This window comes from Canis lupus, chromosome 12, assembly GCF_003254725.2.
Source record: "Canis lupus dingo isolate Sandy chromosome 12, ASM325472v2, whole genome shotgun sequence".
Classification (NCBI taxonomy): Eukaryota; Metazoa; Chordata; class Mammalia; order Carnivora; family Canidae; genus Canis; species Canis lupus.
Genome location: NC_064254.1, coordinates 48692408 through 48710281, shown reverse-complemented (window position 1 = coordinate 48710281; position 17874 = coordinate 48692408). Strand labels below are relative to the sequence as shown.

At 45.0% G+C, this 17874-nt stretch overlaps 1 protein-coding gene across 1 annotated transcript in view; it reads left to right on the top strand.

The window, feature by feature from the left end:
* Positions 1-17874, top strand: part of LOC112658606 (gamma-aminobutyric acid type A receptor subunit rho2) — a 47418-nt gene that overhangs the window by 21901 nt on the left and 7643 nt on the right. Inside the window, exons 3-6 of the mRNA XM_025444826.3 lie at positions 11223-11290; positions 13262-13485; positions 14271-14353; positions 14552-14692. Coding sequence (XP_025300611.3) covers positions 11223-11290; positions 13262-13485; positions 14271-14353; positions 14552-14692 — 516 coding nt within the window. The remainder of the gene's footprint in view (positions 1-11222; positions 11291-13261; positions 13486-14270; positions 14354-14551; positions 14693-17874) is intronic.

Below are 17874 nucleotides of genomic sequence, written 5' to 3'. Positions count from 1 at the left end.
GGAGGAGCATGCAGGAATGTACAGAAGTGTTGCATCACTATATGGTGCACCTGAAACTAATATAATGCTATATGTTAGCTTTACCGGAACTTAAATTTTTATTTTCTAAAAAGATACTGCCAGATGAGTCTGATTCATTCACTGACCACAGCATTTCTTTCGACAAACCCTGGAGGGTTCTTTCCCTTTACTGTGACAAGTTGTAACTCCATTGTAGCTGAGAGCATACACTGCTTATAATTGCCAGCCCTTCTTCAAGGGTGGCCCACAGTGATTTCTCTGTTGTTGGGCTTCCCCATTCTATTGCGGGGCAGTCTGGAGAATTTTATTTCTGCTCGCACTGCTGGAGGTGAGTGAAGCTGCGCTTCACCCAAGGCTGGGGCTGGGTGAGTTTGGGCCTGCGGAGTCCAGGCACAGTGGGCGGTTATGCTGGTGTGGTGGGCGGGACACCAGGGTCCCTGTGATTTCCCTGGGGAACTGGGTCTGTGGCACCTCAGTGATGACACCAGGACTAAGAGGATGGCCATCATTCCTGCCTCCAATGTGTGTGTGTGTGTGTGTGTGTGTGTGTGTGTGTGTGTGTGTTTTAAGATTTTATTTATTTATTCATGAGAGACATAGAGAGAGAGAGAGGCAGAGTCACAGGTAGAGGGAGAAGCAGGCTCCATGCAGGGAGACTGACCTGGGACTCCATCTGGGGTCTCCAGGATCAGGCCCTGGACTGAAGGCGGGGCTAAACCGCTGAGCCACCGGGTCTGCCCCCTCCAATGTGTATTAAGCCCACTTTGGGCCAGGCTCTCTGTTCTGTGAGTTCTGAGGGAAATAACAATGAATGAGTTTGGGGCTCTACCTTCTAGGTAAATGAGCCAGGCCACAGTAACAATGGCAGTGATAATATAACCATTTATAGAACATCTTATATGCCAAACCCTTCCATGGGCTTTGCAGGGATTAACACATTCAATCCTCATGACAACTATATGAGGTTGGTATATACTATACCTACTTTACAGATAAGGAAATTGAGGCACAGAGAAATTATGTTTGCCCAAGGTCACACTGCTAGTAAATGTTGGAGCCAAAACTCAGCTCCTGGCTATCTAAGACAATGGGTTTGTTTTTTTACTTTGTTGAAGCATTGAGTCCTTTGAAAATCTACTTCTCAGAATAATGATAATCTCTCTGTCATGCCCCCCCCTCCGCTCCACCTGTCCCTAGGGGCTCCCTGAAGCTCAGGATAACTACCCCTGCCTGCCTTGCACAGATGATCTCCACGTGAGGACATTTGTAGAGAATGACAAAACACAGGAGCCAAGCAGTTCAGGGCTGCTGGGATGTGGCATGAAGAGTACCTAGAGAAAGCAAAGGAAGGAATGCAAGGCCAGGTGGGGGACCAGAGGGACAAAGAAATGGCCCTCTATCCTGCCCTGGAGCCTGTTCGGTCTTCTGGCGCTCCTGAGGGCAAGGTGGCTTTCTTGGGCTTATCTTCCACTTCCTGATCTTAATCATTCCTGCAGCAGTGGTTCCTCAACCCACTGATAAGCTGGTTGGAGAAGATGGGAGTGGGACCTGCTTCCTTAACCGGAGTTGGTAAATGACCATTATCTTCTCCACCCTGTGGGACCAGAGGGCCTGCAACATCCCCCCACCCCTTGCTCTTCTTCCACGCTTCCGGGGCGAACCTTAGGTCTTGTTGTCTATTGATATGCTAACTGCCCCACCCAACTCTAATGTGTGGGGGTGCGGGTGTCTCAGAAGCTTTCTAGAGTGCAGATTTTGGAGGCTGACAAAGTAGAAAGACAACCCTCCTCCCCAGTGCTTGCGGGGGTGGGGAGTAGATGAGTGTTCTGGTAGGAAAAGAACAGGACCCTGGGTTTCGACAACCTCAATTAGGCAGTTGGGGGAATCCTCCTAGAAGAAAAGCAGGGTTTAAGCTGAGACTCTGGTCAATTTGACTAGATAGAGTAGTTATAGCTTGCTGTGTTTCAAATGGAGTTATGTCTATTTTATATGACTATTATTTATTTCCTCTTTTTTTGAAATGCTTATTCAAGTCTCATGCCTGTTTTTGTATTGGGTTGTCTGACTTTTTCTTTTTTTCTTTTCTTTTTTTTTTTTTTTGACTTTTTTTTAATGGGACTCTGGGAATTATTTATATATTCGGCATATGAGCTCTTTGCCAGTGGTGTTTTTTGATAAATATGAGTTCTTGATTTCTTCAATGGAAATATGTTTTTAAGATTTTATTTATTTATTTGACAGAGAGAGAGAGAGCATAAGCAGGGAGAGTGGCAGGGGGAAAGGGAGAAGCAGACTCCCTGTTGATCAGGGAAGCCCAACTCAGGAGCTCGATCCCAACTCAGGGGCTGAGATCATGACCTGAACTGAAGGTAGACGCTTCACCGACTGAGCCACCCAGGTGCCCCTCAATGAAAAATTTTTTATTGAATGGTAACATGTATACAGAAAATATACACAAATCATAAGTGTACAGCTTAGTAAATTATTACAAATTGAACACTTTCATCAAGGAGCACCTAGATCAAGTATTTCCAGAAGTCTCCTCTCCCTGTCATTATCCTTCCATCATGGGCAACCATTTTCCTGACTTCTTCTTTTCTTTTCTTTTTTTTAAGATTTTATTTATTTATTTGAGAGAGAGAGAATGAGCAGGAAGCAGGGAGGAGGCACAGAGGGAGAGGGAGAAGCAGACTCTCTACTGAGCAAGGAGTCTTATGTGAGATACCATCCCAGGACCCTGGGCCAAAGGCAGACACTCAATAACTGAGCCACCCAGCTGTCCCATTATCCTGACTTCTAACACCAAATATTTGTTTTGCTAGGTAATCTCAATTTCAATGTAAATCTATTGATCTGATCTGATCTTTTCTTATGGTTAGTATTTTTTGTGTCCTGATATTGCTCCCCTGAGGTAAGAATGCCTTCCCCTCTATTAACATCTGGAGCATATTGTTTTACTTTTCACATTTGGATCTATAATCCACTTGGAGTTACTTTGCATATTGTGTGATTTGCATATGTATCACCAATTGTCCCAACATTGGTTATTAACGATACTATTCCTTCTCCAATGATCTATAGTGATATCTTTATAATAAGTCAATGTCCTTAAGTGTGTGTGTCTGTTTCTGTTACTTTCTACTCTGTTCCATTTGTCAGTTTGTTCATTTTTATGCTAGTCCTTCACTTCTTGTTTACTGTAGTTCTATAATAAATCTTGATATCTGGTATAGCACATCTCCTCACACTGTTTTTCTTCAAAATGCACTGCTTTGAATTTCCTGATAATCATTTTTTCAAGTTCCATAAGAAAACTTAATGAGATCTTGATTAGAATTGCATTGAGTCTATCTATCAATATGGGATCATTAATATCTTCATAATTTTGAAACTTCCAATACAGGAACATGATTTATTTTCCAATTTATTTAGCTCTTTAATTTCTTTCAATAATATTTCATAGTTTACTTCATAGAGAACATCCATATATTTTGTTAGATTTATTTTAGGTACTTATTCATAGGGTTTTTTTTTTTAAAGATTTTATTTATTTATTTGGGAGAGAGAGAGTGAGAGAGAAAGAGAACATGGACAAGCTGGGGAAGGGGCAGGGGAAGAGGGAGAAGCAGACCCCCGCCTTGCTGAGTGGGGAGCTCAATGTGGGACTCCATCCAAGACCCTGGGATCATGACCTGAACCAAAGGCAGATGCTTAACCAACTGAATCACCCAGGTGCCTCTCCTAGGTATTTTTGATGCTATCATTAAAGGCATTTTGGAAAAAATTTCCTTTTGTAACTTTGACTTTTGTATCCTGACTCTGTATTCAACATCTTTATTAAAATCCCTAATTAATTCTAATAGTTTATCTGCAAATTAAAAAATTATATACCCAATCTTATACAAATAATAGTAATTTTGTTTCTTTTTTCCAGTTGTCATAAGTTTTTCTCATTTCTTTCCTTATTGTACTATCTAGTCCTTTCAAAACAATATTGAATAGAAGTGACATTTACAGGCATTCTTAATATTAAAGGAAATCTTTCAGCACTTTACCATTAAATATGGTATTTACTTGGGCACCTGGGTGGCTCAGTTGGTTAGGCGTCCAACTCTTGATTTTGGCTCAGGTCATGATCTCATGGTAGCGAGACTGAGCCCTGTGTTGGACTCTGCACTCAGCGCAGAGTCTGCTTGTCTCTCTTGCTCTGCTTCCCACCCCCACTCATGCTCTCTCTCAAATAAATAAATAAATAAATAAATAAATAAATAAATAAAATCCTTAAAAATAAACAAATATGGTATTTACTGTAGCTATTTTTTGGTAGCTATCATTTTTCAAATTAAGGAAGTTCCCTTATATTCTTGTGCGCTTTAAAAAAATCATAAATGGACACTGATTTTAGTAAAGGCTTTTCTGTTAATGTGGAAAATTATATTGATTGATTCTATTTTTAGGATTTATTTTTTATTTATTTGAGAGGAAGAGAGAGAGAGTTGGAGGGGTAGGGACTGAGGGAGAGAGAGAGAGAAACCTAAGCAGACTCTGCACTGAGCATCAGTCTCATGTGGAGCTTGATCTCATAACCCTGAGTGCATGACATGAGCAGAAACCAAGAGTTGGCCACTTAACTGACTGTGCTACCCAGGGGCCCGATTCTGTTTTTATAGTTTAGAGTTTTATGCAGAAATTCTCAATCTTAATTTTTTAATCTCTTTGCACTTAGTACACAAAGATATTTTAAAGTTTATGCTATTTCAATATCGAAAGCCCCTTGTTCCTATTTTCTATTTTTTCTGATGGTTATTGTATGTCTTACTTTCTTGTGTGCCTGGCTATTTTTTTATTTTTTTATTTTTTTTTTCTGGCTATTTTTTTATTATGAACTATATATTATATTTACAATATTTTTAATAGAAATAAATGGAGACCTCGGATGGTGTTATCTTCCCCCAGAGAGGATTTCTGTTTGTTTCCATTTATTTCTACCAGGCACCTGGTAGCACTAATACCTGGGGCTGCCTGAGGCCACTACCACTCCAGATAACTTTAACCCACTTGTAGGGACTGACCTGGTTTGAAGCTGAGCTGCACATGGTACCTTCACTGCTAGGATATGCTCTTAGGGATCCTAAGCTGGAGCTAGACCACTTGGTGGGCCCTGGTGTCTAATCCAAGACCTGAGGCTTCCCAAAACCATCAAAAGCATCCTTCAGCTTCTCAGTTGCCTTCCTGAGTTAGCAAATTCTCCCAGGAGAAGTAGATCCAAATGTGGTTTTAAATCTGTCATATAGGGATCCCTGGGTGGCGCAGAGGTTTAGCACCTGCCTTTGGCCCAGGGCGTGATCCTGGAGACCCGGGATTGAATCCCACGTCCGGCTCCCGGTGCATGGAGCCTGCTTCTCCCTCTGCCTATGTCTCTGCCTCTTTCTCTCTCTCTCTCTCTCTCTCTCTGTGTGTGTGACTATCATAAATAAATAAAATTAAAAAAAAAATCTGTCATATAAATAAATAAATAAATAAATAAATAAATAAATAAATAAATCTGTCATCCTACTTACTATTTCTTTTTTGTTGTCTAACCAATTCTATGTTCTTTCTTTTTCTCTTTCCTTACTTGTTTTCTTATGGATTGGCTACTTTTGGTTATTCTTAGTTAGGGTTTCCTATTTTAGTTTTGAACATATGTACTCTTGCTATTTTTCAGTGGCTCCCCAGAAAACAACATGAACTCTTGGCTTATCAGACTAGTATGTTAATTAGCTACTTTTATTTCTCTCCCAGACAGTGTGAAGACCTCACAACACTTTCACTTTATTTATATCCCTCCTCATTCAAATGCTATTTTTGCTTGGATTTCTGTTTCGTTTTCTCATCTCCCCAGTATATTATTAATATTGTTTTATATAGCCAATGTTTACTTACAATTATGTGTACATTTTCCATTTTTGTTTTCTCTCTTCATTCTTGCATCTCCAGCTTTCCCTCTGGGATCACATTCCTTCAACTTGAGAAATATCTTCATTTAGGGCAGGACACATGTCCAATTCTCTGTTTTAGTTTCTCTGAAAATTCTGTCTCACTTTCATTCTTGGAGTCAGTGAGGAAGAAGTGGGACATCTCAACTTCAAAAATGGATAAATTCCTCATGTGTGCTTTTTAGGACCATGTGAGGACAAATAACGATAGAAAGGCTAGGAACCAAGAAAATCCTTGGCTACACATGTATCTCCATATCCTGCCTTGAATTTGTCACCTCATTGGCTATACTGCCTGAAATTCCACCAGTGATTTCTAATTGGTTTACCAGATCCCTCTCTCAAAGCAGGAAAACCACAGCAGTGTGACGAGGCCAAGGCAGGAATGCCTACTTAGTTTAATGAGACCGTTTTCTTTCTAACACCCTATGGAACCCAGTCCCACTCAAAACATAAAATTGTTCAAGGAAGGAGGAGAAAGACCAGTACTTTGGAAGACTTTCTCCCAAAATCAGGTCAAGAAGGGCCACAAAATAGAGTTCAGGAGAGCCTGGAAGCATTCGCCCTGGGTAGTGGGCAGGTCAAGGACAGAGATCAACTCCATTGCACTCAGACTAAGGAGAACAGGGTGTTGCTTCTGTTCAAACTTGAGGTGAGTCCCCTGGAATTCAGCTTTAGAGCCTCCTGAACACCCAGACTGTTTACCTCCAACAATCCAGATCTCCTGAGAACTTGACCTGCACTCCCACGTGAGCACTACCTTCCAGAGCACTGACGCCACCCTTACAGGTATTATCAAATTTCTCTGTGAAGGGCAGCTGGAGCTGTGGAGAGCAGGGCAGGCCCTGAGAACAGAGAGACACCGTTCCAGATTCCAAGCAAGCTGATATGCTTTATCTTGAATGTGTCCTTTGCCAAAACCAGCTCCTATTCAAACACTGGGCCCATTATCTGAAAACCGGGCCACTAGGAGGGAGGTCCAAAGAGGTTGATGGCTATATTGTTTCTTCCATTTGGCTCCTGGAAGAACTGGGTGTAGCAGATAGCGTGGCACTTTAGAGAAAGAAAGTGAGGGAGCAAGTACAGCACACCTCCATGAGAGGCAGGGCTACCCCAGTTAACAGCCTAGACGCTGAACCATTTTAATATCTCTGGCTTAGGGGCCAGAGGATGAGGAAACTCAGCCCCACCTCCCTGATGGTTATGCTGGGAGCATGTAGCCCTGTGCAGGGGAGCGGGGGCCAGGAGAGGACCCTGGCCAGGCTGCCTGCAGAACCCCCTCGTGATGCAAGCTCCCTGGGGAAGAAAGGCAGCCCAGTCAGCCCTCAGGAGGGGGCCTCCTCCCACACTGAACATTCCACTTCTGGCGCTTTCAAAGCACCCCTGAAGCCTGGGATAAGGAATGAACACAGCTGTCAGAGCAGGGACTTCCCGTGGGCCCTGACCTAAGCTAAGCCGTCAATTAAAAACTATGGGAAAATAAAAAGATCAGCTTACACTCTGATTTATTTCAGAGGGAAAAACTAAAACTAAAAAGTAAAGCATTGTACTCATTTGCTGAGTTAAGAACACAGAAAATATCCATTACCTCCCACTAGTAATAAATAAAATGCTTCCATTCTATTGGGCTCAGTCAAAAAATGAATCTTTAATGGTGAGATTGTATTATAGTAGCAGGTGTACAGGGGAGTTTTGGGGGTAAGTTGGTGAGTCCATCCAATGCCGTGGGCCACCTCCATGAGGAACCCTTGCTCCCCAGTTTGGGCTGGAACTGAGGATTGAGACTTCTGGTTCCCACTCCATGTCAGTGTCTCTGATCCTCTTTCCCTGCCCATGACCAAAGTCTTGGTGCCTTCCAGAACTTCTCACCACTAAAACCCAGGCTCCCTTGGCCACTCTAAGGTTCTTCTTGCTTAGACCACAGTGGGTCAGCATGCCCTGGTCCTGTACTCCCTGCACTCAGAGGTTCCAGGAGCCCCAGGGCTGGCCTCTAGACAATACCCTCTCCCCAGGAAACCTAGCTCAGCTCCCACTTGACTCTCAGAGATATATATATATATATACTTTTTTTTTTGTCTGTGAGTATAATAGCATTTGTTAATAGGCTTGACAAACACATTTTTGGTTTTCATTTTCCCCATTTTAGATTTAAAAACCTAGGGACGCCTGGGTGGCTCAGTGGTTGAGCATCTGCCTCTGACTCAGGGCGTGATCCCGGAATCCGGGATCGAGTCCCTCATCGAGCTCCCCTCGGGGAGCTAGCCTCTCCCTCTGCCTATGTTTCTGCTTCTCTCTCTCTCTCTCTCTCTCTCTCTCTGTCTCTGATGACTAAATAAATTTAAAATATATATTAAAATCTAAAAAATATTGTATGGAAGTATAACATATAGAAAGTACACAAATTGTGAGCGGACAGCCCGTTAAGTTATCACAAAGTGGGGATCCCTGGGTGGCACAGCGGTTTGGCGCCTGCCTTTGGCCCGGGGCGCGATCCTGGAGACCCGGGATCGAGTCCCACGTCGGGCTCCCGGTGCATGGAGCCTGCTTCTCCCTCTGCCTGTGTCTCTGCCTCTCTGTCTCTCTCTGTGTGACTATCATGAATAAATAAATAAAATCTTAAAAAAAAAAAAAAGTTATCACAAAGTGAATGTAACCATCAACCAGCCCAAGAAATAGAACAATAGCCACAGATAAATCCACAGCTAAACCTGGTTTTGGAAATTTTGCCATGAGCCAGATGGAATTGAGTGTCAAAATCCTGTGCTATGTACTCTTCTACTTTTCTTCTGACATGTCCTGAAAGGATTTAAAAATCTTGTGTAGTATTGTCTTTGGCTGTGATCTTTTTTTATTTTTTTTTGTATATTTTTTATTGGAGTTTTATTTGCCAACATATAGTATAACACCCAGTGCTCATCTCGTCAAGTGCCCCCCTCAGTGCCCATCACCCAGTCACCCCAACCCCCACCCACCTCCCCTTCTACTACCCCTTGTTCGTTTCCCAGTTAGGTGTCTCTCATGTTTTGTTACCCTCTCTGATTTTTCTCACTCATTTTCTCTCCTTTCCCCTATAATCCCTTTAACTATTTTTTATATTTCCCAAATGAATGAGACCATATAATGTTTGTCCTTCTCTGACTGACTTACTTCACTCAGCATAATACCCTCCAGTTCCATCCATGTTGAAGCAAATGGTGGGTATTTGTCGTTTCTAATGGCTGAGTGATATTCCATTGTATACATAAACCACATCTTCTTGATCCATTCATCTTTCGATGGACACCGAGGCTCCTTCCACACTTTGGCTATTGTGGACATTGCTGCTAGAAACATCGGGGTGCAGGTGTCCCGGCGTTTCATTGCATCTGTATCTTTGGGGTAAATCCCCAGCAGTGCAATTGCTGGGTCGTAGGGCAGATCTATTGTTAACTCTTTGAGGAACCTCCACACAGTTTTCCAGAGTGGCTGCACCAGTTCACTTTCCCACCAACAGTGTAAGAGGGTTCCCCTTTCTCCACATCCTCTCCAACATTTGTTGTTTCCTGTCTTGTTAATTTTCCCCATTCTCGCTGGTGTGAGGTGGTATCTCATTGTGGTTTTGATTTGTATTTCCCTGATGGCCAGTGATGCGGAGCATTTTCTCATGTGCATGTTGGCCATGTCTACGTCTTCCTCTGTGAAATTTCTGTTCATGTCTTTTGCCCATTTCATGATTGGATTGTTTGTTTCTTGGGTGTTGAGTTTAATAAGTGCTTTATAGATCTTGGAAACTAGCCCTTTATCTGATATGTCATTTGCAAATATCTTCTCCCATTCTGTAGGTTGTCTTTTAGTTTTGTTGACTGTTTCTTTTGCTGTGCAGAAGCTTTTTATCTTGATGAAGTCCCAATAATTCATTTTTGCTTTTGTTTCCCTTGCCTTCATAGATGTATCTTGCAAGAAATTGCTGTGGCCAAGTTCAAAAAGGGTGTTGCCTGTGTTCTCCTCTAGGATTTTGGTGGATTCTTGTCTCACATTTAGATTTTCATCCATGTTGAGTTTATCTTTGTGTATGGTATAAGAGAATGGTCTAGTTTCATTCTTCTGCATGTGGATGTCCAATTTTCCCAGCACCATTTATTGAAGAGACTGTCCTTTTTCCAGTGGATAGTCTTTCCTGCTTTGTCGAATATTAGCTGACCATAGAGTTGAGGGCCCATTTCTGAATTCTCTATTCTGTTCCATTGATCTATGTGACTGTTTTTGTGCCAGTACCACACTGTCTTGATGATCACATCTTCATAGTACAACCTGAAATCTGGCATTGTGATGTCCCCAGCTCTGGTTTTCCTTTTCAATATTCCCCTGGCTATTCGGGGTCTTTTCTGATTCCACACAAATCTTATGATTATTTGTTCCAACTCACTAAAAATAGTCCATGGTATTTCAATAGGGATTGCATTGAATGTGTAAATGGCTTTGGCTGTGATCTATCTGCAGAGAGATCTTATCTCACACGAGACTGTGAGGCTTCTAGAGGGCAGGATCCCAGTTATCTGTTAAGTACTCTATAGGTATAGGTTGAGTGACCAAATGAATCTGGCCCTGGGCAGGCTGGTGTCCCAAGCCTGGATCTGAGGTTCTTAGGCCTCATCTGCCCTTTATAGGAGGACAATTAACTAGGGTCCCTATTCAAACACTAGAACATGGGATGCCTGGGTGGCTCAGCAGTTTTGAGTGCCTGTCTTCGACTCAGGGTGTGATCCTGCGGTCCCGGAATCAAGTCCCACATAGGGCTCCCTGCATGGAGCCTGCTTCTCCTTCTGCCTGTGTCTCTGCCTCTCTCTCTCTCTCATGAATAAATAAATAAAATCTTTAAAACACACACACAGGCACACACACACACACACACACACACACACACACACACTAGAACATTAGTCCCTCTACCCTAGAGTGACAGCCCTGGGATGTAGAAAGTAATCCAGCTCATCGATTCATCCCACAAGCATGGATTAACCATTCACCTTGGTCCAGGAAAGACACATAAGTCAGACACGATCTCCGCCCTCAGGAAGAAAGCTCAGGCACTCATCATGTCAGGATGTAGCCAGAAAGCCCTCATAGAATTGGAACCCCTGCTTCACTCTGCTCTGGTCAGGCTATCCCCAGGAGGGGTGTGTGGCTGCGGACCCACTGGTAGATAAGAATGTGCCTTCCTCAGCTGTCTTTGCTCTTCTGCAGGCCCTGCTATCCCGGTGGGCGTGGACGTGCAGGTGGAGAGCCTGGACAGCATCTCGGAGGTGGACATGGTGTGCAGCGCCCTTGGCGGGGCTTCAAACCGGGGTCCTGAGGTTAAGGGTCTGTGAGAGCCTGTAGCTGGGGTAGCCACACGGGTGCAGGCTGTGCCTGGTGGGCAGAGCCAGGGCAACAGGGGGTAAAACTAGGACTTGGAAGTTGGCTCAGGTGCAGTGAAACCTGAAGCAGGGGTTCTCAACCTGATGGGTAAAAGTAACTGGGGGAGTTGGTTACATGGAGATTCCTGGGCCCCACTGGAGACATCCTGGATCAGTCTCTGGGAGTGAGGCCCGGCACCTTACACTTTGAACACACTCCTCAGGTGATGGGACTGGGGAGATGGACCACACTTGGAGGAGCACAGGAGGGGGTCATTTTCAGACAGAAATTCTGCAGTTCTCTGCTTGCTAATGCCCACCTGAGCATTGCTTCCCTACGCCTTCCTTGGCAGTGTCCACCAAGATCAGGCAGTAAGGGAAGGCTCTTAAAGACGCCTTGTTTCAATTGAGACCTGAAGGATAGATAAGAAGGAGACATCGTGGGGAGGGCCAGAGCAAGAGTGGGGCAAGGGCCCCTTGAGGCAGAAGAAACAGGAGGTTTATAAACACAAACCAAAACAGTAGGGCACAAACTGAGGAAGGGGCGGGGATGGAGAGGGGGAGGGTGGGGGTGCTCCCCTCCCCACTGAGCCTGCAGGACAGTCAGTTCTAGGTGTGCTAGTAAAGCAGAAGTGGGCACTATGGTCTGAGACCACTGCCACCAGGCATCTTTCCATCCTCGCTCCCGAGGGGGATGCTTGGGGCCCTTATTGACTTATCTGCACTTGTAACTTAGCACTTGCATCTTCCGCTGCGGCGGGGGTGCCAGGCTCTTGGTTTAAGGCAGCAGCCCTGCAGGCGAGGAGACACGGTTTAACAGAAAGAACTTTCAGGCTGAAATGATAGTGGATCTGCAGCTGCACATACCTTCATCCATTCATTCCCACCCCCACCCCGCAGTTTTCTATCCTGCAAATATTTATTGAGCACCCACTGTGTGCCTTCAGGTAGGGCCTGGGGATTCAATGGCACGCAGGGCACAATTCTGCCCACAAAGATTCTCCAAGATCAATGACAGAAACTTATAAATAGGACACTTGACCGTGCAGGTTTCTCCCAGCGTCCACCAACCTGAAACTGCATGCTTGGCCAACAGGGAAGGAGCACTGTGTGCCTAAGTCTAGGGGAGAGAGCAGGACTCCTGGGAAATCCTGCCCTGCTGGCCCCCTTGCTGGCTGCCTCACCCCTGTAGGTTTCATTCGCAAAGCCTGAAGGATGGGCTGCTCCCCGTCCCGGGCTCCCACCTCACGATGCACAGCAACAATGCGCCAGGCCCTTTCCTATTGTAGCAGCACCCCTGCGGCAGCGGCCACCCTCCTGCGGGTGCTGCAGCCCTGTCACTGGAGGCTGAGCCTGAGGTGTCCGTTATGTGGGTTAATGATGGGTTGATTGTAGGAAAGGAAGCTTTATTTCTTTTTAAATTAAAGATAGATTGATTGATTGATTGATTGATTGATTTATTCCTGAGAGACAGAGAGAGAGAGAGGCAGAGACCTAGTCAGAGGGAGAAGCAAGCTCCCCGCAGGGAGCCTGATGCAGGACTTGATCCCAGGACCCCAGGATCACTCCCTGAGCCGAAGGCAGATGCTCAACCACTGAGCCACCCAGGCGTCCCTATTTATTTATTTTGGAGACTGAGAGAGAGAGAGAAAGAGAGAGAGAGAGAGCACGCATGGGCAAGAGCTGGGTGGGAGGGGCAGAGGGAGAAGGAGAGAGAGAATCCCAAGCAGGCCCCCATGCCCAGCATGGACCCTGATGTGGGGCTCGATTCACGATCCTGAGATCATGACCTGAGCTGCAATCAAGAGTCGGATGCTTAACCGATAGAGCCACCAGAAAGGAAGCTTTCTAAGCACTTGTGTTTGGTGTCACCTCGGGCTCCCACAGGACTTCACCATGACCCTGTACCTGCGGCATTACTGGAAGGATGAGAGGCTGGCCTTTCCCAGCAAGAGCAACAAGAGCATGACCTTCGATGGTCGGCTGGTAAAGAAGATCTGGGTCCCCGACGTCTTCTTTGTTCACTCCAAAAGGTCATTCACTCATGACACCACCACTGATAACATCATGCTGAGGGTGTTTCCGGATGGGCACGTGCTATACAGCATGAGGTAACTGTCCATGGGGTCACTGGCTCTTTGTCCAATGCCATTCTAATACATATGGTCAGTCTCTTTGTCCCTGAAGAGTTTGTCATTGTGTTTGGGCCTGAGGGCTATATGGATGTGATGAGACTTCTGATAGCTGTTAGAAGTCTCTGAAGATGAAATGGTCACCCTAGTAGCCAGTGACTTCCCAGTCATCAGCAATCTCAAGCTCAGGTTAGGAGACTTGTTAGACTTGAGTGAGTTGAGAGTCAATGACATTCTATGTCCCTTCCACCCCTGAGAGCCTATCATTCTAGTTTATTGATAATAAAGATTTAAAAAGGCAACAAGACCTACTGTTTATTGAGTGTTATTCCAGATTGGCTTCTGGGCCAATGAGTGATTGCACAGGCTTATTCCACATCTTCTTGGCCTGCTTGTAGGGTTCACCAGAATTTGATGCTAATAGCCTTGGTGCGGTGTGGGGTAGGGAGGTGTAGGCGGGGTGGTGTGGGGTAGGGAGGTGTGGCCATAACCTCCCAGGCATCTTGGGGGGAGTTTGCTCACAGGCGCAGAGCAGAGTGCAGCTCTTGACAGTAGCTGGGGCCCAGCAGAGCACTGATGACATGTCCTGCAGAAGACAGAACTTGAAAGTTAGGGTCCTGCAACTTAGCGACTAGGGTTTCCAAGCTTCTGAATTAGACGTGAGAAAGCATTTGCTCTTGGTCGTTGGTGTTCTTCTTACTCGGGGCAGGCACATGAGCCAAGAACTCACTGCACAAGCCAACATGCCTGTTTGGGTTGCCTAGGATTACGGTGACTGCCATGTGCAACATGGACTTCAGCCACTTTCCCCTGGACTCCCAGACCTGCTCTTTGGAGCTGGAAAGCTGTAAGTATCAGTGTTCCTAACGACAAATCTCTGCCTTGTTCCCTCTCCAATCTCTGCGCCACTTCAGTAACCGTGACGCTGAGTACTGCCTGCCAGTGTTAAGACCTGTTTACTCCGAGGCTGGTATAGGATTTCCCTGTTGCTTCGGCCACATCAGAAGCCAAGGAGTCAAATTAACTTATTTTCCTCTCCCCAAAGATGCATATACAGATGAAGATCTGATGTTGTATTGGAAGAATGGGGACGAATCCTTGAAAACTGATGAGAAGATCTCCTTGTCCCAGTTTCTGATTCAGAAATTTCACACCACTTCCAGACTGGCCTTCTACAGCAGCACTGGTAGCTAATGTTTGCCATGGTTGGGTGCGAATGTGGGAGAAAATACATTAGAATTCTCCAGCCTTAAACTTTTCCCCTTCCGATGAGAATGAATCTGTATTCCTAAGGAATGCATAGTTCTACAAAACATAAGCAACACTTAGAAGTAGAAATTTAAAAAGTTTTGTCATCTTCTCAAAGCCGATGGCCAGAGGCAACCACTCCTAACGGTTTAGCACACACCCTTGTGAACATCTTGCTTTAATTATGTAAAGCGGGGTCATGTTTTACGTGCTATGCTGTTATCCGATTTGTCTGACTTAATGATACGGATGATAGCTTTTCGAGGAAATGTATCTATTACCTATATTTAGATCTATAGATTTATTGATTTATTTAGTTAGTTACTTAAGTGGGGGGAAGGGGAGGCCCAGAGGGAGAGAGAGTCTTAAGTAGGCTCCATACCCAGTGCAGAGCCCAACATGGGGCTTGATCTCGTGACACTGAGATCATGACCTGAGCCAAAAGCAAGAGTTGGACACTTGAGACACCTGGGTGGCTCAGCAGTTGAGTGTCTGCCTTTGGCTCAGGGCGTGATCTTGGGGGTCCCGGGATCTAGTCCCACATCAGGCTCCCTGCATGGAGCCTGCTTCTCCCTCTGCCTATGACTCTGCCTCTCTCTTTCTGTGTCTCTCATGAATAAATAAATAAAATCTTAAAAAAAGAGGTCGGACACCTAACCGACTGAGTCACCCAGGTGCTATAGATTTATTTTTAATATTTAGTGTAACTCATCCCAGACCCTGGGCTGTGTTTGAAGTTTTGAGAGGTTGCACTTGTCCATCTGTCTCTAATTTCACCATTACTTAGCTCTTATAGTCACTTCTGAGGGCTGTCAAAATAAAGTATCTAAACTGGGGCCCTGAAACAACAGGAATATATTTGCCCACAGTTCTGGGGACCATGCTCCTCTCTTAGGCTTTCTTTTTTCTTTTTCTTTTTTTTTTTTTTTTAAGATTTTATTTATTCATGACACACACACACACACACACACACACACACACACACACAGGCAGAGGGAGAAGCAGGCTCCATGCAGGGAATCCGATGTGGGACTCGATCCCAGGTCTCCAGGATCACACCCCAGGCTTCAGGCGGCACCAAACTGCTGCACCACCGGGGCTGCCCTCCCTTAGGCTTTAGAAGGAACTCTGCCTTGTGTCTTACTAGTTTCTGGTGGGTGCTGCATTGCTCCAGTGCCATCCTCTGTTGTCACGTGGCATTCCCCCCATGTCCTTCTCTGTGTCCTAACATGCTGCTGTTTCTGTGGATCTGTGTCCAAATTTCCCTCTTCCGTAAGGATATTAGTCATTGGATTATGGCCCTCCCTAATCCAGTATGACCTCATCTCATCTCGATTCCATGTGCAAGACCCAATTTCTAAATAAGGCCACGTTCACAGAAACTGGGATTTAGGACTTCAACATATCTTTCTGAGGGACACAGTTCACCCCCATGACAGCTCAGCAGTAGCTACAGGACTCTAAGGGACTTTTCACTTCATCACCCCTTGTCCATATGCTGGGAAACCCCAGCCCTTCCATGTGGAGCTTCTGTGCTACTGTCTGTCCCTGCATAGCCACCATCTGCCTATTCACCTGCCCACCCCCACCCCTTTGTCCCCAACATCAATCACTGAAAAAGCCTGAGTCTCAGAGAAGGTGGAGTTAGTGTCTGGACAGCCCAAGGTCCCTTTCTTCCCTTTCTGCCCATAGGGCTCATCCTCATTCCTCCCTTCCTTTTCCGCTGGTATGTATTACCACACAATTTTCTCTTCTCATCTCTTCTTGGCAAGTTCAAATCCACTCTCTTGCTAAAACCATTTTTAAGAATGTCCTATATAACTTTTTACTATGTGTCAGTCACTGTCTTGAGTGCTTTATATGAATTAACTAATTTCTACCCAACAAACCCGTGGTGTAGATATTATCATCATCCCCAATTTACAGATGAGAAAACTGAGACTCAGAAGGGTTAATTTGACTATCGAAGTTGCACAGCTAGTAAGTGGCCAACGTGCCTTAGTCACTATGTGTACTTCTATTAGACATTTTCTGTGTTCAAATAGAAGTTTGTTTGTTTGTCTTGTCCCCCATTCCAGCCTTTCTGGAGTCCAGATTAAAATGCATCTTCCTCTCCCATTATTTTCTATGTGCCAACAAGTGGGTTGGTACAGGGGCTGTGAGCTCCCCACGAGTGCTCTGTTTGGAACACAGAGTATACATTTGTGAAGCTCCTGGTTCCCTCTTAGTGTTTCCAAGGCAACCCTCCCTGATTTTCTTAGAAGGAAAGGATAGTGGAACAAACCTTAACAGAATTAAGGCAATGCTCAGCCCTTCCAGAAAGACCCTGTACAAACCTAAAGCACAATGTGATTTGCTTCATGGGTGCCGATTTACGTAGGGAAGATAAAGCTGACATGACGGGACAAAGGTTGTGGGATGAAAAAAGGATTAGGTTATTTCTGTCACATCTGAAGATCACTTTCTATTTATCCAGTCCACTAAAAGTAGCTAGCTCATTCAAACAACAGGGGAACCTACACAGGAACCATGGGTCAAGCTTGTCTGGACCCATCCTATTGTTTGAGCCTTTCCCTATTGATCCAACCCTTCTTTAACCTGACGCCACAGTAACTTTTTACACCACCCAGGTAGCCTTTGTTACCTGCGCAGCATTTTCCTGGGAGCAGCCTGAGGTCCTCCTGCATCCATATCTACAGGGGAGTGTGTTTGACAAGCAGATTTCTGGGTCCCATTGCAAGCTACTGAGCCAGTATCCCGGGCAGGGCTGAGATGAGAGTGGAGTGTGTGTGCGCACACAGTTGCAGTCCACTTTTTCACATTTATACTGTCCTTGACACCATCTTTGATCCCAGGGATTGGGTATAGATCTTGTGGATTTGAGACCTTATCATTTTAGTCCTTATTTACAACCACCCATCTCATGATATATGTGGAAACCGACTGAGCTGATCAATCTATGACAGAGAGAACAGTGGCAAGACCCCGGCTCTGCTGGCTCCTGCCTCAGTGGTACTGGCCTCAACAAAATATATTCTATTTTTTTAAAAGATTTTATTTATTTATTCATGAGAGACACACAGAGAGAGCCAGAGACATAGGCAGAGGGAAAAGTAGGCT